This window comes from Corvus hawaiiensis, chromosome 4 (assembly GCF_020740725.1).
Source record: "Corvus hawaiiensis isolate bCorHaw1 chromosome 4, bCorHaw1.pri.cur, whole genome shotgun sequence".
Classification (NCBI taxonomy): domain Eukaryota; kingdom Metazoa; phylum Chordata; class Aves; order Passeriformes; family Corvidae; genus Corvus; species Corvus hawaiiensis.
In genome coordinates, this window is record NC_063216.1 from 77,415,718 (window position 1) to 77,442,358 (window position 26,641).

The window sequence follows — 26,641 nt, forward strand, 5'->3', positions numbered from 1 at the left end:
TCCCTTCCAACCCAAACCATTCCCTGATTCCACAGCTCACAGCCCTGTGCGTGTCTTTTGGCCACCCATAACTGTGTTTTCCCAAGATTTCTGCGAATAGCTCCTCATTTTTTTTCTCAGCTCTGCTTTTTATTGGATTTTTATTTTAGCACTCCCTTCACTGTGAGCCACACCAAGGAGTCAAATGCCACTGAGATCCCTTGCTAAAGTGCGATGATGTGACAAATAGAACAGACTTGCTCTCCTGTCCCTAAGCCACGCAGCGCTTTCAGCTGCATCACCTCGGGTCTCGCAGCACACAGACCTGTGAAGAATTTGAGACAAAATCATCAGCAGGGATTCTGCTGCTGGGAATCAGGGTGTGCCAAGGCCAGGGGTGGGCAGGAACCAAGCCAGGATGTGGGATCAGCCGCTGAAGCAGGTGATGGCACTGATCATGGCATGCTCGGGTGGGTCATCCCTCCCTGTCTCCCTCTTCCTCAGGCCAAAGGCTGATCATTTTGGGCTGATTGCGAGTGCTGGGGCTCCCACTGCTTCCCACTGGGAAGATTGCTCTCTGCCCTGATACATCCAGCAGTTTCAGCCATTCCTGATGGCATTTTTACTTATTTATATGTCTCCTTAGCTCCCCTGCTTTTCATCCCCTGCCATCGCTCCGTGTCCAGGCTGTTGGCAGAGCTATCACGAGTGCAATAAGGAATGGCAGGAAGAGTCCCTCTGAGTGATAATTGCATGCCTTGGCTGGTGTGACAGAGGACAAAGCCCAGAGCTGAGAGTCTCAAACCACTTGACAAGAACAATAATTGTCCCAAAAGGTGCTGCCTTCAGTGACTTATTGCTGTTATCAAATGAGATATCTCTGGGAAAGACAGGGAGAGAGGCAGATCTGGCTCCTGACTGGCCTGAGCACCCAGGGACCGTCAGTGCAGGATGTGACATTACTGACAGACAGACTGGTCACACCTGGGTGACCTTAGAGCATCTTTAACTGAAGCTGTAGCCACTTAGAAAAGGTGTTTAAGCTGGTTCCGACCTCTGGTGTAAATCTTGAGGGATCAGGAAATGCAGAGACAAAGTTAAGGCTCTTTTCCTGATTCCATCCTGTGTGAAAGTAGGAAAGATCCAGCATTTTGAAAAATTTTTTCTGTGAGTGGCAAATTTGAGCTCCTGGGTGCCTCGTGTGAGATGGGAGGGGGCAGATTTTGAGGCTCCTGCTGGAAAACAAGCCAGGACTAATTGCTTAGTCTAGCATGCAGCACCAACAGAAAGCTCTGCTGGCAGGACAGCATCCCTTCAGGGACACACCATCACAGCACGTCCTCCCACCCTCCCTTGGACCTTCTCCAAGCCTGCAATGCAGGTGCTACATTCAGTGCCTCCTCCAGCAACTCTGCTGAGTAAAAAAGCTCTGTCAGAGGGGGTTGGTTCAATTTGCAAACAGGCTCAGACAGCTCTTTCCAAAGCCAGGTGACCCCCGGAGCAGAGGCTCATTGTATCGCAGCAGCTCCAGCCTGAATGCTAATTCTGGCAGGGAAGGAAATAATCATGATGGAGACAGATCTCCAGCACTCCTTCCCTATTGTCTGTGTCCTCTGCCACCTGCTCAAACAGCCAGGGCTTCTCTGCTGCCTTTTTGTATCTCTCTGAATGTTGCTTTCTTTTGTCTGGCTCTCCCTTTCCACATCTCTTTCTCTCAGTGTCTGGCAAATTCCGAGCAACAATGAAATAACATTTCTCAGGGAAAATAAAAAAGAAGAAGAAGAAGAAAGAACTCAAATCAAAGAGTCAAAGCTCCTTCAAAAGAAAGGGGAAGAAAAGGGGAGAAAAGGAAAGACAAGGGAAGCAAAGAGAAGGAAAGAGAAGGAAAGAGAGGGAGAGGAAAAGGAGAGCACAGAGGGAGAGCAGAGGCAGAAAGAGGATAGAAAAGAGTTGATTTTATTCCCAAATGAACCTCTCTCCCTGGAGAAGAAAGAGATCCACTTGAGCCACCACCAAACACAGGACAAGCATCCTGCAGACAACACTCAGCAGCGAGGTCATGGAGTGCCTTGGCACAAGCCTGAGGCTCAGCCCTGTCACCCTCCGAAGCTCTGGCAGAGCCTTGAGTGTTCTGGCTTAGGAAAACAGACGTTAAAGTGAAAATGGTGCTGTCACAGCACTCAGGCATCCTATGAGCAAATCCATCTGGGGACTCATCAAACCTCACTTCTTTGGTCCCAGCCACTGGCAACTTCTTGGAGCATGCAGGGAATAATCACCATTACCTGTCAAAACCAGTCTTTTGTTGGGTTCTGCAAAGTCAGATGCTGAGGCTGGCTGAAGTTACTCTCCTGCTCAGCCCAGCTATGCTTAAAACCATCCTGAGATAATTCATGCTTAACGCCTATGTGTGCCAGAGAATTCGTGACTCTAAAGGGTCATTAAATGTCTCTCTTGCCCACTAAGACTCTTTGGACAGATGTGATCTCTGCCCATGTCCATATAATTCCCCCCTTTAGCTTCCACCATTTCAAAATAATACTTTAAAAGAAAAAGTGCAATACCTCCTTAACTTCCCAGTCCATCCATTTTTAACCTCAAACCTGAATGCTCACAGGTCATTAACCAGTAATGAAAACCAGGGAGAGAAGGAAGGGAGGGAGACAAAGAAACAAATAAAAGAGCATCGTTGTGAAGTTGCTTGTTTGCAACAGATGTAAAATGTGTGAACTGCCTGTAATCTTCAGCTCTGCTTAATGCAGCAGAATATGTTGTGACAAGCAGTGCCCAGCGTGGAGTGGCAGAGCTGCAGTGAAGTGGCGAAAGCCTGTAATTAGCTCTTTGACTAATAAATCATCTCGTAGTAGCAGCAATGAAAACGACTCAATGCATATCCTGGAGACATGAATCTCATGGAGAAACCTTCGGAGGAACAGAGACCTCCATTGCATGTGGGCACAGCTCCTGGCTGCTGGCAGGTGATTGTGTTTGTCCCCAAAAGTGACATTGCTGTGGTGACAGCACTGTCGTGACTCACACAGGTTCTCTGGAAGGAGAGTCACAGATCCTGCACTGCAGCTGGGGAAATGGAGGTGGGTAGAGACACAGAGTCTCCTCAAAGGGCATGTGAGGGCTGGAGGAAGGTTCAGCTCAGCCTAAGGCCAAGTTGGATAGGATTTGGAGCAATCTGGTCCAGTGCAAGGTGTCCCTGCCCATGCAGGGGGTTGGAACTGGATGATCTTTAAAGTCCTTTCCAACCCAAACCATTCTGGGATTCTGTGATCTCACCCTTTTTCTGACCCATTACATGCTGGCACACGTCAGACTGTTTATATGGGGTTTTATATGTCCCATCATCAAACTCCCCCAAAACACCCTTCACTCTCATGTTGACATGAACACCTTTTTCCCACTGGAACCCCTTTTTGTGGCGCTGTGGGGATGTGAGCAGGTTAGGCCCATATTAACGCCTGTGGGTCATGGCTGAGGTGCTCCAGCCCAGCTGAGTGCTGGGATCCAGGGACAGAAGCAACAACTGAGTGGTGACACCAGCCAGTCCAAGGAGAAAAAAGGGCAGTTTCAAGCTACCAGCCAGCCTTTCCCTGACTGTGTTTGGAACCAGAGAATCATTAAAGCCAGAAAAGACCTCCAAGATCATCAAGTCCAACCTCCAGCTGAATCCCCTGTGCCCACTAAACCATATTGTGAAGTGCCATGTCTGTACCCCCTTTGGACACTTCCAGGGATGGTGACTCCACCACTGCCCTCAGCCTATTCCAATGCTTAACCACTCTTCCAGTGAAGAAATTATTCCTGATATCCAACCTGAACCACTCCTGGCACAACTTGAGGCCATTTCCCCTTGTCCTGTCGCTGGTTGCCTGGGAGAAGGGCCTGACCCAAACCTCACCACAACCTCCAGGTGGCTGTAGAAAGCAATAAGGTCTCCCTTGATCCTTGTTATCTCCAGACTAAACAACTCCAGTGCTCTCAATTAGATAAGAAAGGCTGTGACACCACCCCAGATCCCTTGGGGACAGTGCTGTGGGCACGTCTGCCCCTCTGCAGCCCCTTGCTCACCGAGGTGTTCTGGCACTGCACGCTGGAGCTGTTGAACCTCAAGGCTGGCACCCTCTGCTCGCTGCCCTGGATGTTCAGGATGCACTCGTAGCCCCGCTGGCCCGACTGTGGCTGGGGCAGGTTCTTGGCCTTCAGCGTGATGGGTTTGATCACCTCCACGGGCACCAGGATCTTCTCGGCCTGCAACAGCTGGGGACAGTCCTGGGGAGAGAGCAGACAGCACTCCAAGTCAGCACAAGGGTTTCCCAGCCCCAGGTGGAGTCCTGTGGTGCTTCCCAGCCTTCTCAGTTCACCTGATTACGAAGCCTTTGCAACTCCCTGGGCCCTGGTTTATTACAGGGCTATTCAAGGAGCATTCCTGGGAAGGCTCAGATGAACAGGTGAGGAAGGATTGCTTTCACAGACAGCCCTTTCCTATCTCCCTGGCTTATTTCAGCCTCCAGGACCCAGGGAAGCCACCTCTGGTGCCTTTTAATACCTGCTCCGTTTATTTAGGTATGGGAAAAGCAATCATATTCCATCCATGGATTTAACCCCGTCACAATGCCACGATAAAAGTGAATAAAGCAAAAATCTGAGCATAATTCCTCACTTCCCAACAGCCAACACACCACTGTACAAAAGGCACAGCGCCAGCAAGACCTGTTGGAACCTATGGAGTCAAGGATGTCAAAAAGAGAGTTTATTTTGGCTTAGAAGAGGACAAAATATTCATTACAGAGATCTGGACCCAGCTGCCAATAAACAGCTGTCACACAAAGCACGGAGATCCCCTGGAAAAGTTTTCCACTGGCTCACAAAAGGAGCATTGCCAACTGGGTGTTGCTAAGGTGGTGTCTCTTCGTGGGTCTCTCACACAGGTGAGCTCTGGGCACCCAAAGCTGCCTCACAGGTGGCTGCATTCAAAGTCTCATTAATTAGCATGGCTTAATTAGTTAGAGTGGCCACGCTCTGCTTCTTCATAGCACAGTCAGGCAACTGCAAGATGTCCCTTTCATGGATGCTGGGGGGACATCAGTGCTTCAGGAAATTACTGAAGCTTTTGCTTGTCCTGCCCACTGTTATAGGCAGGTCCAGCTGGTGCCAGCAGAGATGGGGAACTGTAGGAGTGGGCAAGAGGAAAATGATTGATCCGGGGCAGAAAAGTAGGGAAAGGGACTGAAGGGTTCAAAAGTGGAATTTATGGCTCTCTGAGAGCCTGGAAGCTTGTTAGAGCAGATGGTGGGAGCATCTTAGTGAAGCAAATAGCTTAGGGAGATAAAGAAATGGATTAGACGTGTAACATCTGTAGTTACACCAAGCAGGGACAGAATTACAAGAACCAGCAGTCATCACATGGAGGATGTGAGCTCATCCCTGGCCAGGGGCAGGGAGAAAATCCAGTAACCACCCAATGCATCCCTGCAGTGGAGTCCAGAAGCCTTCCCCAGTCCCAAAGCGTGTCTGAGGGTCTGTCCTAAGGGGGTGCCAGACTGAGGAGTCTGAGAGATGATTTTTTTATCTGCACTTACAGGGTGATGCTCATGGTGGAAGCAACTGTGAGCTATCATGGGTTCCAACAGGCCTTGCCCGGGCTGGCACCACAACCAGGACAGCCAAGCACAGCCACAGGAGCTGGGTGGAGATGAACCACCTTGGATCCAGTGGCTCTTGGCCTGAGCTAATCTGGCACAAGGCCTGGCTTGATGTGTGCTGCCAAGGCTTAATAAGCCATCCCATTAACCTGGCTGGGAGGTGGAAGGGTTGGAGGAGGAAAGCCCATGGGGTACTGCAATGCAGGGATGAACTTTACCCCTGTCTCCCTCTGCACTCTTGGGGGTTGAGGATTGAGAAGCTACACCCTGCTCCAGCACTCCCTGCTCTCACTGCTGCTCTGTCCTGTGATGAAACCTCTCCAGGGAACTCCTAATGCTGAAACACAGTGTGTAAAGTGTCACAGAGATATTTTTCTTGGCAATAAAGCAAGGCTTGCCCATCAGGAAAGTCCTCCCAACCTCAGGTTCAGTGGCTATACCCTACCACGGCACACCAGCATTAAGGCTCGCTGCAGCTACTCAGCACGAGAAAGTGAGGCATAATCTATAATTCTGGCTGATTTAAGACCTATAAAAGCCCAAAAGGCCTGGGGAAGGAGGTGGTTTAGGCTACATTAACGAGATTCCAGTGCTGATTACACCAGCAGATACCAGGTGCAAACACCATTTGGGATCTTAAAGCTTCAACACCCCTGACCCTTCCCCATCACCTGCTCAACATTTCCTGGCACCTCTGCCTCAGCTGCCTCTCTTCCTTGTGGCACAAGAAAAGACCTTGGCAACAGCCTCTCCATGTCTTTTTTCTCCCCAGCTCCAGGAGTTGAGAGAGAGATGCACTGGCAGAGGGAATCAGTGGGGCAGGAGGATGGGAAAGCCCTATCTGCTGCCGAGCAGCCGTTTCCCAGGAGTGGGCATTTTACTTGATGTCTGTCAAAGAGAAAAGCCTCTGATGGGGGCTGCAGGATGGAGGCTGGAGATAGTCCACTCTGTTACCTGCAGGCCAATCCCAGCTCTTCAGCCTGGTCTTTCTTGTGTGGCTTTATCCCGTTCCCCTCCACCACTGGTGCTGTAACCTTTCCGATAACACTTGTTTCAAGTTCATTAACAAGCCGTGATTGAGGCAGCCCCAAAACAGGGTTCGTTTGCATATAAAAAGCTTTGCAGTGCTGTGAGGAAGTTCATTATAGATAATTGAAGAGGCAAGCGCCATAAAGAGGAAATCCTCCCAATGTGGCTTTATCTGATTGACCTAATGTTCTTTCTAATTGAAACGGGGAGGGGAAAAGGCAATTTCATTGGGTGATGTACTGCATAAAACCTCAGAGCTTGGACCAGGCTGTGGGTTCAGATTCAAACACAGAACTCATTTTGCAGCCTGTGTCAAGCTTTGGGTGCATGGCCAGGTTTGTGGTTTTGAGGGGAAAACATCAACCTGCCCAGAGCAGTCCTAAGCAGAAGGCTCTGTAAAAAAGAGTTATCTTGGACATTTTACAGTGGAGGCACTTTCTCTTCACCCTTCTCCTTTGCTGTGGACATCACCTAGGCTAGAAAAATACAGTTCTCACAGGATGTAGGGGAAATAAAATCATAGACTGCCAACAACTTCAGCAAGGACAGGCACAATCCCATCCTTTTTGCCTTTGATATATAATAAATTAAACCTTTTGCCTGACTCTAAGGGGAGCTGGTTCCCAATCCAGAGAATAATTGTTGATTCATTTTGTGTGTGTAGCTCCATTCTGGTTCTTGAATGCTTTCAAATGAGTCAGTCCATTTAAAATAATATCCTCCACCCTTGCCAATTACTGGTATCAGCAGCGATGCACACCTCACATCACCAAAATTTTGCCAATTACCAAGTCAGAGAGCTTTTGCAGCAAAAACACTGCACGAAATGGGTTGTACTCATTGGGTCGATAGTAGTTTAATTTTCTTTATTTATAACTCCTCATAGAGCGCCTGCAAATGTGTTTTGTTGTAGCTTGCAGGAATAATAAAGCCTCAGAAATATGAGGACCTTTTCTCTCACATGTGTGTTATGGCCTTCATCAGAGCTGAGTCCGAGCCAGTCTCCAGTGAGAGCCATCATGAGGATGCTGCTAAAGAGAATGAGGAGAGCTCTCTGAGGCCATGTGGTCTTAGCCCTGAACTAATTGGTTTGGTTTCTTTATGGTGCTTCATACATCCCGAGTTACGACTTCATGGAGGTTTCACTGTGCTGTTTCCCAGTATAAGCTGGAGACTGATCAAATACCCCAAGTTCCTCTCCTAGGAAAAGGCATGTCGGGATATTTCACAGCCTTGTGATACTGCACAGGTTTTCTTCCAACCTTATTTTGCACACTTTCACTCTCCATTGCTGTTTTTGGTCAGGACTATGATCCAAAGAGGCATCAAAGTGTTTTCCACTTTCCAGTAGAAAAGGAGCTTTATCTACTTTGGATGATAGGCATTCCACATGGGAACAGGGAACACATCCATGAAGGTTTAATACAATGAGCTCCCCCACCTACCAACAGCTCCCACCTTATGCTGGTGTCTCAGTTCACTCATCTCTGCTTGTGCATCTCATGTCACACAGAGCATTCAGGGGAGGGAAACTTTCCAACTTTTCCTTTGCAATCCTCCCTCATCATCCCTGGTAGAATTGGCTGGATCTCCACTTTCTATGGAAGGAAACTAAAGCTCACCTAATGCTGAGGGCATTGCAGGCACCACTGGCCAGATAAACTCAGCCCCTGGCAATGGGTTTTCACTCTTCCTTTCCCAGAGGAGTAAGAGTCACCTCCATTCAGGAACAGACCACTAATTCCTTCATTACTCCTTCATTACTTCATGCCAGCACTAATTCCTTCATTACTCAAAGCATCCAGTTCCTCTTTTCTCTGCCATTAAAATCCATTTCTCCATCCTCAACTTTAGGAGTTTATTTTTAAGACTTTCCTTTCAATATCCCTCATCCAGCAACCATCTTTGTGCCTTATCCAAGCCATCTTGCCTGAAAAAAAAAAGACTATAAAATGAATCTAAGTGGTGGTGACCAAGATTGACTCACTCAGGCCCTTTGGGGCCCCATAAGAAATGAAACTCCGAATGTTATTTACTCAGATATTACGTAAATAAATACATCTTTTGTTCATCTGCTCTGCCGAGCTATAATGTTCTGTTTTCTCTGCATTCCCTCTGGCTTTGTCACCCGCCCACTCTGCTGTAATCAAGTCAAGAGGGTAAGAGTTGAGAGGCAGGGACTGGGTTTTTATAAAGGTATCTAGACCACAGCATCTGGATGCTCGGTAAGTTAAACTAGATTAAAAAAACCATCAAAACAAAAACAGACCAAGGAAAGAGAAAGAAAAGGAAGGCAAGGAATGAGAAAAAGGAGAGAGAAAACAGGCAAAAAAGAGGCAAAACCCCCCTAACATTTCATTGACTGGAGAAATCCGATTTCACCTGGATAAAAAGCAGGAAAAAAGCAAGTTTACAAATGAGAGGCAGCAGGGACTGCCTGGAATCTGTTGCCTGAAGTTTTCTCTCACACCTCTGCACAGTCACACGGGGTCACCACCCGAGGCTTGTTTAGCAGCCACCCTGTGCTGCTGCAAACCCAGGGCTCCAGGGCTTACAAACTGGTTTAGACTCCTGCACAGCTTCCCAGATCCTGAACAATCTGGAGAAGGAAGCAGCAAGGAGCTCTCCATCCCCAGTGCCGGAGGAGAAGGGGTGAGTTACAGTCCACGTTGTGTTTACATTATTATACCACTAATTCTTAGCGTCGTAAAAATTATATTTAAAATTTACACAAACGGTGCTGGTGAACATTATTATGTTATAAAGTGGAATCAGGTCAATGCCTTGCAGGCAGGAATCCAAGCTCCATAAATTTCTGGATATACTTCCCCCAAATTTACATCGGCACCAGCAGCAATCAAACCAGCTCTGAAAAAAGCTCACCCGGTCAAAGAATTTTTTAATGCACCATATATTTTATCTGCACTTCCTAAGTGTACAGTGTTGTTAGTTTGATTGATGGTGTGCTTATTTATTGGCACAGCAAAAGTAATAATACATGAGGAAAATGCTCCAAACTTTAAAGGCAGCTGATGAGGAGAAAGCAACAGGATTTATGAGAAGTGTAAACATCTGCAGAGACAACAAAGGAATAATTGAGTCCTTGCATCTCTGTCACTTCTGGTGGCTCCTTTCTAGTTAAGAGTCTTCCACGCACTCAGGAGCGAATTCCAGCTCTCTTTTGTCAGGCATTGGAAGGGGTTCTGGTGCCTGGCAAAGGTGGTTGGCCTGGAGGCTGGTGGCCAGGCTAGGGAAGAGGTTTGGCCCTGTTTCAGCCCTGTCTGCTCTGGCAGCTGCACATTTCAGTGGTGGCACAGATTAGGGCACAGATACCACAGCTGGAGGGAGACCAGCAGATCATAAAATGGGTTGAGCTGGAAGGGACATTCATTAAAGATCATCTTATTCCGGCCCCTGCCATGGGCAGGGACAGCTTTCACTAGACCAGGTCACTTTAACTCAGCCTTGGACACTTCCAGGGATGGGACAGCCAAAATTGCTCTATGAAACCTCTTCCAGGGCCTCCCCACTGCTGGGCAGATCATCAGCTTATCTGCCCTGGGTCCCTGGCCTTGGGGTTGTGAAGGCTGGGGAGCGATGAGTGATGCTGATTGCCAGAGAGCGGCTGCTCAAAAGCAGGATCTAAATGAAGACAGCCAACCTCCCCTCCCACGGCTTACTGCCCACTCCTGGTGATTGGGAGCAAAGGGATTCCCCCAAGGCCACGCAGGCAGTGCTGGGAAGTGACCCAGGTCTGTTGAGAGCTTGATCCTAACCCAGGACTATTCTCCCTCTGAAGTCAGTCCACACATCACTGCTGATGAACATTAATGATTTTACCCTCCTTTAATTCTTTATTAATAGAGTCTTTCTTAGCTGGTCCATTATTTCACGAGGATCAAGGTCAGGCTGCCATAATTATCCAAGCGCCACATTTATCCTTTTTAAATAGAGACACAACATTAGCTTTCTTTCAGCCCTTTGCTGCTTTGACACACTCTCAGAAGGAGAAGTAATGATCCAGAGAGCAGGAGCCTTCTGGTCACTGGATTAGGGGAGTGGACTAGTGACAAAAATAGTCGATGGTTTTGTCATGAGGTCCATCTGCTCGCTGGAAAGAGGCTACTGGGGATATGTGAGCAGCCTCAGTCTTGGTGTTTCCTGAGTTTGGAAATCAAAAATAATATGAATATGAGCATTGAGGAAGGTGGTGTATGTGCAAGAGACAAGAAAACCATGTATTTACTTGGGCAATCCATCATTTGTTAAAGGAAAACCCTGATTAAGTAAGAGAGTTCCTCCAAATAACTCACACAGGAAAACTGGATTGTGCAAAGCTGTGGAAAGGACGGAGCAGAGCACAGGCACCTCATAAAGCAGTAATTAATTCTTTCTCTAATTATGACTGTATAAATCTGCACCCTTCCCAGCCAGCCTGCTGTCCTTCTATAAGGACTTCTATCAGAAGTTCACAAGAACTCTTGTGTATGTTCCTGCCCATGGCAGAGGGGTTGCATTAGGTGATTTTAAAAGTCCCTTCCAACCCAAATCATTCTGATTCTATGATAATGACATTGAACTGCCACTCCTCAATGAAGTTCAGTATTAACCAGTGCCAAGAAATGGCTTTTGCACACGTAAGGGACATTATCCAACTAAGAATTCCTCAGAAGTGAGAGGCATTCCCATGACAACACTCTCACATGGGGATTTCTGGGGTCTAACGAGGGTTGAACCCAAGGTGTAGCACTTTCTTCCTAAGAGAGGACTGAAAGTCTATTTCTCCTCTTAAGCTGCGCATTTTTACAGAGTCAGTAGGAACTTGAGAACTCCAGACTCTCTGGAACTTTGAGAGCTCCAGACTTTGGCCCAATGAGGCCAAAAATGGCCAATGAGATTGGAAGTGAACAGAGGAGACAGAGGAACAGATGGGCTGGAGGTTGTACAGAGGTCACATTGATGCAAACCCACTTCCTTCAGAAACCAGGACAGAAGCCCAGGAAGTCATCCTAGTTTGGCTTCCACAGTGGGAAGGTCAAGACCATGATATCACGGCTCTTATCATCCTCCCCCTCCCCGAGATCCATGACAGCATGAGATAACACCCAAGCCAAAGCAAATGGACTCATGCTCAAACACAAGGCAGGGAAGGAAGGTGTGGGCTCAGCCTCCCGGAGGTGCCCCAAGCAAGGCAGGAGACACATTCCAGCCTCACCTCTTATCTGCAGCCTCAACATCCTGAGAATGTTTCTCCTTGGCCAGGCCCCAAAGCAGTGAATGCAGCTGATGATACAATGGAGATAAGCGAAATCTTTTGGCTTCCCAGCCAAGACATCACCCTGGACTGTCTGAATGGGGAATTGTCCTTCCTCCCTTGGACTGCAGGATGCCACAGGCATCCCAGCAGTCCTGACAGATATCCAGAGAGCCAGAAAACCCTCTAGCCACTTGAGGCATTACAATGGCACTGCACTGAGCTAGGCTTTCAAAACAACATAAGCTCTTCCTGGTGTTTTTTCAAGGATGCTGTGTTGGCGGGGACAGATGAACATTACCCTGCTGCATTCTGAGATCACTGTGTCCTGTGGGATAGATAATCCTGCATGACAAAGATGAGCAGCCCAACTGTTATGAAAAACAGCGGGGACACAGTACTCAGTGTCAGATGTTTCTCATATCTCTCATTCTGACCAAGCTCCCTGAGTTGCTCCTCGAAATCACACGAGCGGATCCTTGATTAGTCACTCACAAGGTGAGGCTGAGCTCTAAGAAAACAAGATGCACATTAAGGTAGGATGAACTGCTCTCAGAAAAGCCTTTTTCCATCATTTCTCAGTTCCTGTGGTGGTTTGGTTGAAGGTCTCAACGAGGGGACATGAGATGGAGCTGTTGGGCACCAGGACAGATTTCCTGCAGATCCACCACCGTAATTATCAGAAATAGATTAGGTATTAGATACATGAGATGTATATCAAAAAGAAATTATTTATTCTGTGGGTGGTGAGTCCCTGACACAGGTTGCCCAGAGAAGCTGTGGCTGCCCCTGGATCCCTGGATGTGTCCAAGGCCAAGTTGGATGGGGCTTGAAGAACCCTGAGATAGTGGGAGGTGTCCCTGCCCATGGCAGGGGGTCGGAACAAAATTAACTTTAAGGTCCTTTCCAACCCAAACCAGTCTATGATTCTATGAAACAATAAATCTCTGAAACCCTGCTAAAAGTTACTGCAGAAATGGAACATGTTACCAGCCTTTTCCCCTGCCAGCTGAAAGACTGCAGGGCAGAAAGGCTCAGAGATGGCAAAAGATAGCCAAAAATAACAGAAGCAGCCACTTCACACTCATCTTCTTCTTCACCTCAGTGCAAGTCACTGTGACTGGCAAACAACAGCAAATTATCTAATTTGTTTGTACATGCTCAAAGGCTTCTCATGAGCAGCCCCCACTGTGAGATCACAGCTCCAGGAACTAAGGATGGTACAAGCACCTATTAACTGGAAGTGCTTACCCAAATCAGAGGGTGTGAGGGAATCAGAGGCATGGAAAGGTGAACTCAGAGTCAGAAATACAACTCTCCTCTGCTGAAATAAAACCTGTGGCTCTGACACTGGCTCTGAGCAGTATTTTCATGCTCTAACAAGACTCCATGAACAAGGGGGAGGCTTTTTGTCCAGCCTCCAATTTCTGTGTTTAATTTCCTCCCATTATTATCTGAAGCACCCCCTCTGAAGAGGATGTACCCGGTACAGGACACATCTCCTTTTCTGGGAAAGGGCTTGTAATGACGGATGGGAGCTGAAATGCCACAGGCTGAAATGCCAAACCACCAGGAGTCCCAAGGCACAGCTGGATCCAAACCATCAGCTGCAGCCTCCTCCTGGATTACTTCTGCCTCCGCTGGACATGATGCAGAGCAGACTGAACTCCATCCCACGTGCTTGGAAACCCTCCTAAGGGTGAAATAGATGCTAAACGCCAACCCCCTCTGCTGCAGGTGCCACGAAATGTGTGCAGATCCCACCTGCATGGGGTGGCTGCCGGTGTCCCTGCCTGCTCACAGCACTGGAAGGCAGCCTGCAGTTGCCATAGAAACTCCACCTCACACCCTCCCCTTAATGACAGACAGGTGCCAGGATAAATGAGGGGATTACTGACAAGCCAGGAAAGGGTTTGGAGCTCTGGGGTTGGCCTCACTGGAGCTGTCATTACAGCCCCTGAGAAAGGAGAGGTGCGTTCATTTGAGCAGGGGCCGAGGCTTCCAGCAGTCGCCTCTCCAGATGGGTTAAGTGAAGCTGGAAAGAGGAGAGGGATGGAAATCGAGCAGTTGCCACAGCAACAGCTGAAGATGCATCATCAGAAGGGTTTTTGATGCAAGGGAGCAAGGAGTTGTCCACGGTCACCTGATGGCCCAGCAGGTCCTCTGTCCCCTCCCCAGTGCAGCCACCCAGTTCACTGGGGTGCATTTTGGGAGGAGGTGGGTGCTGTGACTTCCTTCTGCACCTTGAAAATGGGACAAAAGAGGACATTTGGAGGGCCTGGAAACCTGTCTGGGTTTTGGAGACCTTGGGGCAAAGTCCTCTCTGAGTCACACTGAGAGGGAGCAGCAGGATGGAGAATGCTGAGTTTACTGTGAAGTCCATGATGAGGAGACATGGGCATTAATACAAATAAATTAGGATAGGATAGGATGGAATAGAATAGAATAGGAAAGAATAGAATATTTTCAGTTTGAAGGGACCTACAACCAGCATCCTGTCCAACTGCCTGACCACTTCAGGGATGACCAAAATTTGAAGCCTGTTCTTAAGGACATTATCCAAATGCTTCTTAGATGTCCATCACTTCAGCGTGAGCTGTCATCACCACTCTCCACCTTCCTTTTTCCCCCTTCCTTCCACCCTGTTTCCCAACAAACACCTTCCCAAGCAGGACCAATAGCCAGGCAGAGCTAAATCACTGCAGTGGTGGTGGAGACCACCAGGACAGCTCGTGGTTTGGCACAAGGCAGGAGCAAACCCTGGGCAAAGCGGGGCTCTGCTCCTCGGCAGCTGCTCTCCAGCCTGCGGCTCACAGGGCTCCCCATTGCTCCTGACAAATGAATGTTTGAAGCAGTTGTTCCTTTTATGTGGGCTTTGCTGTCATTAGCACGTACAACTTGACATAAAACACCTCGGTGCGAGATCTTTTCTTCTCTTCTCTTTTTAGGCAGCAGATGAAAATCCTTTTAATGAAAGGCTTGTTTGGGGAAGGAAGAAAAACACACGCACACACATGTCGGCTGAGCAGGGAAAGATGAAAACCTCCTTCAAGGTAATTAAATGATTATGTATCTGTTAAACCTGGTGAATAATAGATTTGTTATCTAGGCTTGCTTTTGGCTTTTGCCATTTTTCCCCCTCTTTTTCCCTTACACAAAGCTAAAATCCTTGCAAGGCCTGGAACAAGATAATGTTCATCTTCAAGAAAAAGGCACAAATAAAAGATTTATTCCTTTATCCCATCAACTTGAGCAGGCTACCCCAGCATCCCATCCTTGTACAGAAATATTGACATGAAAACTACTCCCTAGATCAGAGCAGATCCAGGAGACAAGACAGATGATGCAACCAGCATTGGGTAATTGATATCAGGAGACAGGTGTTGTTTCTACAGCCTCTGTCACACTGGAGACCCTCAGATCAATCATTTTACACCTCTTGCCTCAGTTTCCCCCCAGTTCTTGTTGACTGTCTTGCCCATTTACAGAAGGAAGTGGCTGAGCTCTCTTGCTTGGTGATTGTGTCAGGGAAGGGCTGATTTCAGTGTGTGAATCTGCAATGCCATGGTTTGTGCTCAGACTCTGAAGCAGAGAGAGGATGGCAAAGAAAAAACCCAAAAATTCCACTCCCTTCTCTCTCTGGGACTAATTCCCTGCACTTTTGTCATCAGCTCTTTGGGAGGAACAACAGCAGCACCAACAGCAACCCACTTCAGTATTAAAATGTCCTTTTCTCCCTCATGCTTTCCCTTCCTGCCTCTGTAACAATATTGGCTCCCCTTTCTAAAGCAAGAAGTCACTCAGTATATTTCAAGCGAGTGGGCCTGGCTTTCAAAAACCTGCTGTAAAGGGAAATTACACGCCAAGGTGAAGTATTTCTTCCACAAATCATCTGGGGACATCATGAACCCTCTGTGATTAAGATCAGTGCCATAATCGTAAATACTCCTGCTTTATGACTGAGCTGGAGCTCCTCACTGGAGCAAACATGGGCTTTCCCAAGGCTCCCAGAGTGGCTGATCCAGATGTGTCACAGACAGAACCGACTCGCCTGACAAGTGGCAGGTAAGAAAGTTGTATCCCTGTGTTCATGGAGAGGGAACAGGCACTTTCTATCCTTTCTACATCTCGGGCTGTTTTGCCTTTCCCAGCCTGGGGCTGGCTGGTCCCAGCTATCCAGGGGGCAGTTCAAAGGCTCCCCTTGGATGGCAGGTAACAGCATTTTCTGGACAATGTGGGTTGCAGCCAAAGCCTTTCTGCTGTCCCTCTGGATCAGTCCCAAATTCATCCAGCATCCTGCACTAATTGGCAATTCATACTACAAGGAAATAAAAGCAAAAATCCCAAGATCCTCTCAGAGAACGTGAACAAAGCCTAAATTAAAGGCTGAGCCTGTGGGAGCCCAGAAACCTGTGAGGCATCCTAAGGAGATGATGGAGTCAGGAGGACCCAAGGCTCCCTTTCAGAGCACTCCAGACTGGCCCAGGGCTGAGGGGTGCCAGCCCAACGAGCCCATTTGCAGCCCAGGCCATCTGGAGAGTGGGAAACCTCTTCCCACAGGATGGCAAGATGTTGTACAGGCAAACAGAGGAAAAAAATCACCTGAGGGTGGGTGTAGCAAGAGAAGGTGAAGGCTGTGGTGAGGAGGAGGGTGAAGGCTTGGTGTGCCAGCAGTGATGACTCCAGAGGGAGGGAGTTTCTGGCATGGGTCCATGTGACAGAGTAACACCAGTATTTGTTTTGGGAAGATGCCCAAGTTAATCTGCTCAGCAAAATCATGAAGAGACAAATGGGATGGTCCAACCACCCCACGCTTCCCATCAGCACCTCCTCAAGATTTTCCAGCTTAGCTGGTACTCACGCCTGGGTAGTGGCAAAACCTTCCCTCTCCTCACCCTCCAGGGCTCTAAATGCTGGGAGAGGAAAGACTGAAAGGAAAATGGAGATGAGAGGCCAGCAAAAATAGAGTCACTCAAGGTGAGGGTGCACTCTGAGCACTGCTGAAGATGGGAGCAGACCTGGGGCCTGACAACCTCGTGGGTCACGTTGCATCACCAGGAGCCAGGTGAAGGTCTGGGTTGGCAAAGAGGAGCCAGGCTTGGCTTTGTCAAGGTACTGAATGGTTTCTATTGTTCAGAGAACCCACTCAACAAATAGGCAAGTGCACAGGACAGAAAATGGTTGAGTTACTGATGACAGTAAAAAATAGGCAGTGGAAGATTCAATGAGAGTGGTGAGCCAGTGAGAAGATGGCTTTTCAAGTGTGGGAGATAGATGTTCAAAGTGCCATTTGACCAAAAAAACAAAAACTCTTTCTGGCCACAGAGTGATTGTAAATCTGCTTGTCTCAGTGCACTTGTGATGCCATCCTTGCCCAGCCCTTGAGAGGCACAAACACACAGAGGGAACGAGAAGGGCCCTGAAGCTGCAGGGCATTTCTCACATTGCCAGGCACAGAGCAAGCTCTGAAAGTTTTGGGGGTTTCAAGGCCTTTATCCTTGCAGATTTTGTCATTCCAGTTCTTCCTCTGTGGAGCAGACAGCAAAACCAGATCCTGAGCTTAGCAGATCATTCCAAATGTTGTATCCCAGGGAAATGAGATCCCATTTGTGCCCAGAGAAGGCAAAAAGCTGCTGTAGCCCCCGTTAGCAATGACCTGTGTAACATCCATGTGTTGCATGATACTGCCATTGCCTTGTAGATCAATTGTGGCTTTCCAAGGTCAGGTTTGTGCCTCTTCCTGCTGCCATGAAAATCTCACTTTTTCAAGATCAGAAAGGGAGTACACAAAGCTTAGCAGGAAATTCTCTGTTGAAGAGGGTAGAAGGGACAAAGAGCAAACTCTAGTGACAGACAAAGCCCCTCAGAATGGAGCTGTCTCCTGAAGAGGACATCTTTCAGAAACAGAACTAGAAGGGAGGTGATAAAGATAAAACAGGCAGCATTTGATGAGTTTCTGCCTCCTCCCCAGTTCTGCAGAGCAACACCTTGGAGAAGATAAAGACCAGTGGCTGTGCCATCCCCTGTCCCTTCCCTAAGAAACTGGGATAACTCTCTTGATCTCCTCCCTGATGGATCAGGAGATGCACTGAGGTTTGTAGGCACCTCACTTGGGGAGGAGACTGGAGGAGAGGAGAGGTGGGAGCTGGGAAGGCGGGTCCTTGGTACGTGAGGCACACCAGAGGAGAGCAGTGGTGGTGGTGGTGACATTGCACAGTGGAAAACTGAGGCAAAGTGTCCCAGGGGATCCTACTCAGCAGGATGAGGTTCCTACAGTGCCTGGAGCGGAAGGGACAGAAACCTGTGGCCAGCAGGACTGGCCAAAGTGTGACAAGGCTCTATGAGAGGGAGTAGGGCCTCTCTGGCTGGGATAACCCTGGGTGCCTTTCCTCACCCCTTCACCACCAAGGAGAGGGTGCCAAACCGTCCAGCTCCTCAGCATTTTCCAGTAGTTTTACAGAAAATCCTGAACCTGGTGGATGGAGAACTCATGAGTATTTATGGCTTTTCGCAGTGCCAGAGCAGGTCAGGACATCTGATGCAGAACATTTCAACCAGCACAAATGTGACAGCTCAACCAGCATTTACAGAAGGGGTGGGAGGGAATGGGGATGTCACAGGAGTATGAAGACACTACATGTGGGACCAGGAGGGAATTAAGAGACTTCCTATTTGTATTCTCCTGAGCTCCACTTGCCTCCAAGGGCTCCTTGGTTACACCACCAGCCAGGCAGCATTTGCAGCTCTGTATCAAGCCCCAAGCTCCAGTTCAGCTCAGTCAGTGCCAATGAGGCACCCCCTGGCCTCATCTGGAGGCAGCTGGATGCACTTGCCATTAGGCACCAAACCCACAAAGCCCCAAAGGTGTTCCAAATACAGCTGGAACCTACTGACCCCATGGCCAAAGCCCTAAATCCTCCCCAGATCTCAGCAGCCTGGGGTAGGTAACCTCCTTCTCTCCTGGAGGAGATGCATGAGCAGTGTTTCCATCCCTCCCAGACCATAGGTGCCAGGAGTTCGTGACGGCTTTCTGAGGTTACACATTCCCTGTGGTGTGTAGGAGGGAGGGAGCAGCTCCCTGGGGCTCTGGAAGAGCAGAGGGGAGAGGAGATCCCTGCAAAGGGAGAGGGCAGGGGAAGCAGAGAAGGGAAAGGGTGGGACTGGAGGTGGAGAAGGCTTCCTGGAATGACAAGGTGACATCAGCCCTGAGCATCCCAGATGCGTGACACATTCCCTGTGCCCCTGCCTACCTCGGGCATCTTGACTCGTCCCTCCTGGAAGGAGCAGGAGCTGGGGTCATGGGTGCAGACGTGGCGGTACTTGCACCAGTGACACCGGTAAGGGCTCTCCACGCACGACAGGCACCTGGAAACACAGACAGAGAGAAGTCACTGGGCCAGCAGGGTCCTGACAGCCCTTCCCAGAGGGAAATACAGCCTGGATAACATTGCTTTTGCAGGAGGACATGGGCTTTGCACTGACCCAACACCGGCAGGATGCCCTGGCCTCTCAAATATCCCATATGATTAAATAATTTAGATTGGATTCATATCATTGCAGCTAGAGGAGTAATAAATATTTATTGTATTTTGATTGCCATGGGCACCAACAATCCCATCTGGTTAATTCTCCCACACACAACACAGAGGCCAGAGACAAACTGGGATGTACCAAAGCCAGAAAACCAAAGATGAAGCAGGGAATGTTCTGTGTCCCACAGGTTTATTGGTGTGAGTTCTGATCAGGGTGATGAGGTTCCTGCAAATATATTAACTGTATTCTCATTTTTTTCATCTCAGCAGAGAAGTAAAGACTGCTGGAGCAGGTACCTGGGAAGCAGAGGGCATATTTACAGCATCACCTGCTCTGGGTGCAGGGAAGAGCCATTCCCTCCATCATACAAGGTTTTACTCTCCTGTGCCCCGGGGTCTGAGCAGAGTCAGAGCTGTAAACACCTCCCCTGGCTGTGTTACAGCACTGACTTGGACCTACACCACACTTCTCTTTAAATTTAATAAGATGTCTGCTCAGCAGCAACCAAACCCAGCTCTCTGCACAATCCTGGTCATTCACGCTCTGGAGACTTTCATGGCAAAGACATTGAGGGGCTGGAGCGTGTTCAGGAGAGGGAATGGAGCTGGGAAGGGGCTGGAGCCCCAGGAGCAGCTGAGGGAGCTGGAAAGGGGCTCAGCCTGGAGCAAAGGAGGCTCCGGGGGGACCTTGTGGCTCTGCACAAGTCCCTGACAGGAGGGGGCAGCCGGGGGGGTCGGGCTCTGCTGCCAGGGAACAGGGACAGGAGAGAGGGAACGGCCTCAGGCTGGGCCAGGGGAGGTTTATATTGGATATCAGGATTTTTTTTGCAGGGAAAGGGTTGTAAAGCACTGGAACAGGGCACAGGCACAGGGCAGTGGTGGAGTCACCATCCCTGGAAGTGTTAAAAAAACATGTGGAGGTGGCACTTGGGGACTTGGTTTAATGGTGACCATGGTGGTGGTGCTGGTTGATGGTTGGGCTTGGTGATCTTAGAGGGCTTTTCCAACCTTAACAATTTTATGATTCTATGCAGCTGCAGCACCTGGAGGGTACCTGGAGGAGACTTCAGGGAAGTAAATTTTCCTGGTCCTTGTATGCCAGTGGGTTTTTAATGGGCAGGGCAGGAAAACACAGCTCCAGAGCTCCTGTGTGAGCCCAACAGGCAGACACATCCCCTCTCCCTGTCTCTGTGAAATCTTGCTCAACCCCAATCCACTCTCAGCTCTGGTACAGCAACTTATTCTTCAAATTGGTAACAAGTGCTTGCTCTGATACATCGAATTAAAAATGGATAGCGTATTATAGTTTGTCAAGTAAGAAACCAAAACATGCCATAAATATTTAACAGCACCATCTCTCCTGCTCTCCCCCCCAACGTTTGCTTTCTGACACTGTTTGTCAAAGCAGCAGGAACATGGAAATAGGGTTTGCCTTTCCTTGTGAATTGCTGAGCTGCAGTAATTATCTGCTTTTGGCACTTCTGACAGCTCAGTGGTGGGGACAGAGCCGCTCAGCCTCGTTCAGGGGTGGACCAACCTGCTGCAAGGGCATCCTTCTGCAGGGATTTGTGGATCTGCTCCACTGGGGCAGCTCCTGAGCAGCCCTGGGTGGCAGCTAAACCCCAAAAAAATGGGGTGCAAGGCAGGGAAGGAGCTCACATCATGGATAACATGGTCTTGAGGGAATCAGCTGGGTTCGCTTCATATCCTGCAGGAACCATAAGCATTATTTTTCCAGATTGCAGGGTCCAAGTCCATATTAACCACCTGGGGCAGGCTGGTGGGACTGGCAGCATGGATGAGGGCTGGAGGTGCACATGAGGAGCCAAACACCCACCAAAAATGAGTAATAGGAAGATAAGGGAAGATGTGCTGAGGGCACAATTCGGTTTTGACTCAATTCTGTGGCAGATTACTCCTAATTTGGTGCTCTGCCTACAGAACAAATGGTCTCCACACTCTAGGTCATCTCAGGAGGGATCCACCATTCTGGCCACCACACAAGTGACCCCAGGCCCTGGTCACCTCCACGTTTTAACACCTTCCTGAGGGACACATTCCCATGAGAAACTGGTACCAAGGGAGATGAACATACGAGTTGTGGACGCTGCAGTTGTAGAAGACGAAGCTGGTGCTGGCAAAGGTCATCCCCGTTTCCTTGGACTTGAGCTGAAGCTGGACAATGTGATGGTCACCTGGGGAAAAAATAGACACATGAGGGTGTGATTGCTTTGTTAGCCCTGTTGGCCAGACCACCAGCCCAAACCTGGAGCTGTCCCGCAGCACCTTGGCTGGGCTGTCCTCAATAGATGTAAAAAGTGATATAAATCCTTCTAGAGCCCAGTTCTCCAAAAGGTACAACTCCAGCTCCTATGGGGTAATGGAGCATGTCTTTACCACCGGAAATTATTGTGCCTGGGAGCAGAGTCTGAGCTGGAGGATGACAACAGGTCTAATTTCAAAAATGTGGTGACTGAATTCATCAAGTAGGAAAGCTAAGCTCAAAGAATGAGTGCAGATGTCTAGAATTCGGAGGCCATTAAAATATAATATTGTTCTTAAAGTAGGTCCTTGCTGCTGGTTCACTGAATGTTCCCTGAAAAAAAGGGCATGTGGACATTCCTGCCGTGTTCACTCACCCCTCTCACCCCAAGCTCCATTCCCCTCAGCCTGTGGCTGCAAAGAACCCATCTCAGCGTGAGAGATGTGAAACCCATTGCACTTCCAGAGGGATCCATCCATTTCTGTAGCAGACCCATCTGCACCTCAGCTCCTCCACACCATTTCCTCATCCCTTTTCCCACTGCTCCTGAGATAGGCAGTCAGCTGCTGCCTCTCCCCACAGCACCAAATCCACTATTCAGGGTGAGCAATCAGTGGGTGCAGTAACTGCGGTAATTTGGGGGGAAGTGACACAGGTTTAATTCAAGACTTACCTGGGGGGCCCTTTCCCTGCTATTTATAAAAGGGCACAGAGTGATAGGACATGGGGGAATGGCCTTAGGATGAAGGAGGGCAGATTTAGATTATGTATTAGAAGGAAATTCTTCCCTGTGAGGGTGGTGAGGCCCTGGCACAGGGTGCCCAGAGCAGCTGTGGCTGCCCCTGGATCCCTGGAAGTGTCCAAGGCCAGGCTGGACGGGGCTTGGAGCAACCTGGGATAGTGGGAAGTGTCCCTGCCCATGACACGGGGTTGGAATGAGATCCTTTCAGGCCCTTCCAAATTAATCATCCCATAATTGTACTATTTCCCTCCTCACCTGAAAGATTTGTTAATCAATGAGGCCAAAGCAAACTTGACAATGGCTCACAGCGAGCATCTCGTGCTCACCCACCCACCTTGGGGCACACACACCCCCCACACTTCACTGAACATGTCTTGCTGCCAGTGCTCAGCTCTGCTGCCCATCTGCTCTGCCACATTTAACAGCTTTGTTGGCATCTTGCATGTGTTTTAAACCAGAGTGTGAGGACTGGGTGGCCCCAGGTGTGATAGTCACACATCCTTTGGTTCAAATCCAGCCTCTGGCACTGCGGGGAGGACTTGGTCTTTGCAGAGGTGCAGAGCAGCAGCTCTGAAGCTGATACAAGCTGCAGGTGCCCTGAAAGCCACACTGCAGATAAATGTCTCTCTCTTGTCCTGTCTCCACCTTCCACTGCTATTTTTGTTTGCTGGTTGATGATAGCTTGGCCTGGGACAGATGTCCATACCAAGGAAAGAACTTCTGTCACCTGTCTTGATAAGCAAACATGACTGATAATTCAGTGGGCCTTGAAAGTGGTGACAACCTCCTGGGACTGCAGTGGAGGGGGCATGCAGCTGTGTGCAGCAGAGATGATGGTGGCAGTTCATGCCACCTCATTTTCTGCTGTCTGAGGATCCCCAGGTGCAAATTTTACAGTAAATTTTCACAGGAAGCCAAGGACAAAAATTGGCAGTGTCCTCTCAGTGTCTCACAGGATGATCAGCAGGGTCAACGTTTTTATAGTAAGTCCCTGTAAAGAGCCACAGGAGTTCCTGAAATAACCCAGAAAGCTTGTTAGAAAAGGGAAAGAAAAAAGTGCGGGAAGTTGTGGATGGGGAGCATCCTTGGAGACAAGGTACTTTTCTGTGCTGGACCACTTTAGGAGAAGGAGCCAGAAGCAAATCTGGAACAGCTGAAGGCAGTAAAGGCCAGGAACTGGGACAGGGAGCTGAGCACACAGACCTAAATCTGGGCAGAGCAGGAATTACAGACAGGACTGTCCAGATCTGCAGGGATTTCTGTCCGCTACATGGGATGGGATGTGCTGACAGCCTGTACCCTGGATGTTTAACACCAGCCTGGCCAAAAGGAGAGGGAATATCCCACATCCATGTCTTGTCTTTGCTGGATGTGTGCAGCTGCCACTCGGTGGCAGCCTGCAAACACCTCGTGTCACACAGACGAGCACCTTGGTGCAGGTGCTGGGGTTGCAGCTCAGTCCTCACACTCCTGCACCCACAGAAACACTCTGACATTCACACAGCTCATGCCATGATGTGCTGCTGTGCAGCTCCAGCATCCCTCCTGCTCCCAGGGCTTTCCACACTCTGGCCTCAGGCTCTCAGGAGCGAAATCCTGCTTTGTGAAGAAGCAGAGAGACACAGGGATGTGGGGTGAGGATGGGAGGGAGAGGTGCAGGTGGAGGAGCTGTGGGATACTCACCATTCTCTGTGATGATCTGGGGCACCTCCTTGGCAGCTGGAGAGATGCACTGGATCTGGCTGCCCACCACCAACCCATCCATCTCTGAGAGGTCCTCGAAGGTGCAGTTGACTCCTGCTGACAGCTCGGGGACATTGTAGGTCTCCAAGACCAGCTGCAAGCAAAGACAGAGGGAGAGAGGGGAAAACAGGAAAAAGAGAGAAGAGAGAACACTCAGCCAAACAACAGAGCTGGGCCAGCAGGAGAGAATTACACTGGAGAGGTCGGACAAAGAGCCTCTTGCTAGAGAGAGCATCCTCCTTCAGCAGAAAGCAGCGACTCGGGAGAGGGACGAGTGAGGAGGGGAGGGCACGAGATGCTGATGCTGACACAGGTGGCAGGTGGCTGTGCAGGGACACCTGTCCCAGTGCTGGCTGGGTCAGTGCAGGGGAGGGAGTGCTCGCTGTCTGTCATGCAGGTGTCAGGTTAGGCGGGGAGTCTTTGGAGCCAGCCGTGGGTTCCAGGGCTGTGGTGGCCCCCAGGGCCCGCGGTTTCTGAGGAAGGTGACTGCTACTCACAAGAGGCACTCTGCAGACTCCAGAGAAACTGGAGCGCTCCAGTCTAACTCTCTACGGCCTGCTCTGCCAGCACCAGCAGGGGGGAGCACTCTGTCCCCACGTTCCTGTGTGAGGAGAGTCTAGTTACAGCCTTCAGTCCACCACAAAAAATCCCTGTCTCTACAGGCACAGAAACTTCTCCTGCCCGTCCCACCGAAGAACCAGCTGGCTCCTCATGCTATCCTGGGGTTCCATATGTTAAAAGAAGCCATGAAGGAGGAATTGCCTGTGTTTTTAGAGTTCACAGCACCCTCTGGGCACGTGGTCATGGGAAAAGGAATTTCAGCGCTGATTTCCACCATGTCCATGCTTTGGAGAACAGTTGTGCTGCCAACCTCCCAGACCAACAAAAGTCCTGCCCCATGGCTCTCCATCGTTGAGGGTCCTGCTCTACTCACCAGGTCATGCCTGCACACAGAGGGGCACCCCAGGGGACCCCTAGTACCTGGTAATTGGTGTAAATTCAGTGGTTTTGTGACCAAACACTGGAGCCAACCACTCGGCACAGGCACAAATGCAGAGGCTCACCACACTTTTTTCCTCCACGAGCTGGCTGAGGCCCCCTCTGAGGTGACAGCCACTGAAAGGGGACACAGGTGCATGCTGAGGTGTTGTTTCTACCAGCACAAAGAGCAGGGGTCAGTCCAGGTGACAAAGCAGGACAAGAAGAGAACGTGACATAGCGCTCAGTGCTCCCACGCATTGTTTTCCTCACTTAGGGAAAGGCTGGAGCTGTTTCTCCACACCAAGCACCACCAGGGAGAGAGGTTGAGCAGACAGGCCTTTGCCCTGGCTGCCATTAAGCCTTTGTGAGAGTAGGATTGTGTTTGGGCCATGAGAATGGCAATGGGAAAGGTGATTTTTTTGTCTCGGATGGGGAGTAGAAAAAGGCTTTGGTTATTTGGGTGGATTTGGCACTGAGGCTGAACCCATTCTCCCTGCTAGCAATGGAGAAGGGGAATCTGTTCTCCTTAACAAATCTCCCTCTGGGCATGGATGATGCAGGAGGAAGCTGTGCCATGCAGAAGATGACACTGGTGGGCAGAGCAGTGCTTGGCCGCAAACACCATGAGCCAGTGCACGCATGGAGCAGACAAGAAGTCCCACATCCCACATTCCTGGGAAAGCAGGGAAAGCATGGAGCCATCCCCCAGCAAGCAGCTCTTCTCAGAGAGCCCAGAGCAGCAGCCCTGGGCTGAAACAGACTCAGGTAAAATTTTCCAAGACCCTGTTAGTGCCCAAAATTTTAAAGCTTGGGTGACCCCACAAACACCTCCTCTGCCTCCATGGGCAAGAACTCACTGTCACTGACCCTTTACCAGAACTCAAGTGAGATTTGCTAAGGACACTGTCAACCCTCTGTTTGTTCCCCTCCTGGTTTGTCTCTGTGGTGACTGGATGAGCTGGGTCACCACTTTAGCTGGGACTGGGCTGAGATTCCCCTCAAAATGCCCATGCAGATTGTTGGGTAACAGATGATGGCAGCTTCTGATCCCAGCAGCTCTGGGCTGACTCACCCTGGGAGTAACCCAGAGGTAAAGGTCTCTTATTCTGTTATCATTTGCAGTCACCCTGAGCCAGCCAGTCCCCCAGGATTTATTCCAGCATGAAAGAATTCAACAGCTACTGAGAGAATACAGAAAAGAAACCTTGAACTCCCAGAAGAACAAAGAACTTAAGATGTCTCAGATCAGTTTTGTTTGAAGCCTGGGGAAAGTAAAGTCACAGCAAAGTTAAGAGGCTGAAACAAAGCAGCAATGATTGGACACAGAGGCTTTGAAAGGCTGATTTCATTATCCCTGGAGAAATCCAAACCTGTCACCTGGAAGGTGTCTGGCAGCCACAATCTGAGCAATTCCATTTAGGCCTCTCGGGGTGTGGGGCTAATGACCAGCTTGTCTAGAGATGG

General features: G+C 49.4%; 1 protein-coding gene across 3 annotated transcripts in view; it reads right to left on the reverse strand.

The window, feature by feature from the left end:
* PLXNA4 (plexin A4) overlaps positions 1-26,641 on the reverse strand; it is a 430,780-nt gene that overhangs the window by 88,837 nt on the left and 315,302 nt on the right. For all 3 annotated transcript variants that reach the window (XM_048300844.1, XM_048300841.1, XM_048300842.1), the window contains exons 7-10: positions 24,137-24,290; positions 21,544-21,643; positions 19,167-19,281; positions 4,060-4,260 (exon numbers count right to left, since the gene is read on the reverse strand). In XM_048300844.1, the coding sequence (XP_048156801.1) occupies positions 4,060-4,260; positions 19,167-19,281; positions 21,544-21,643; positions 24,137-24,290 (570 nt within the window). The remainder of the gene's footprint in view (positions 1-4,059; positions 4,261-19,166; positions 19,282-21,543; positions 21,644-24,136; positions 24,291-26,641) is intronic.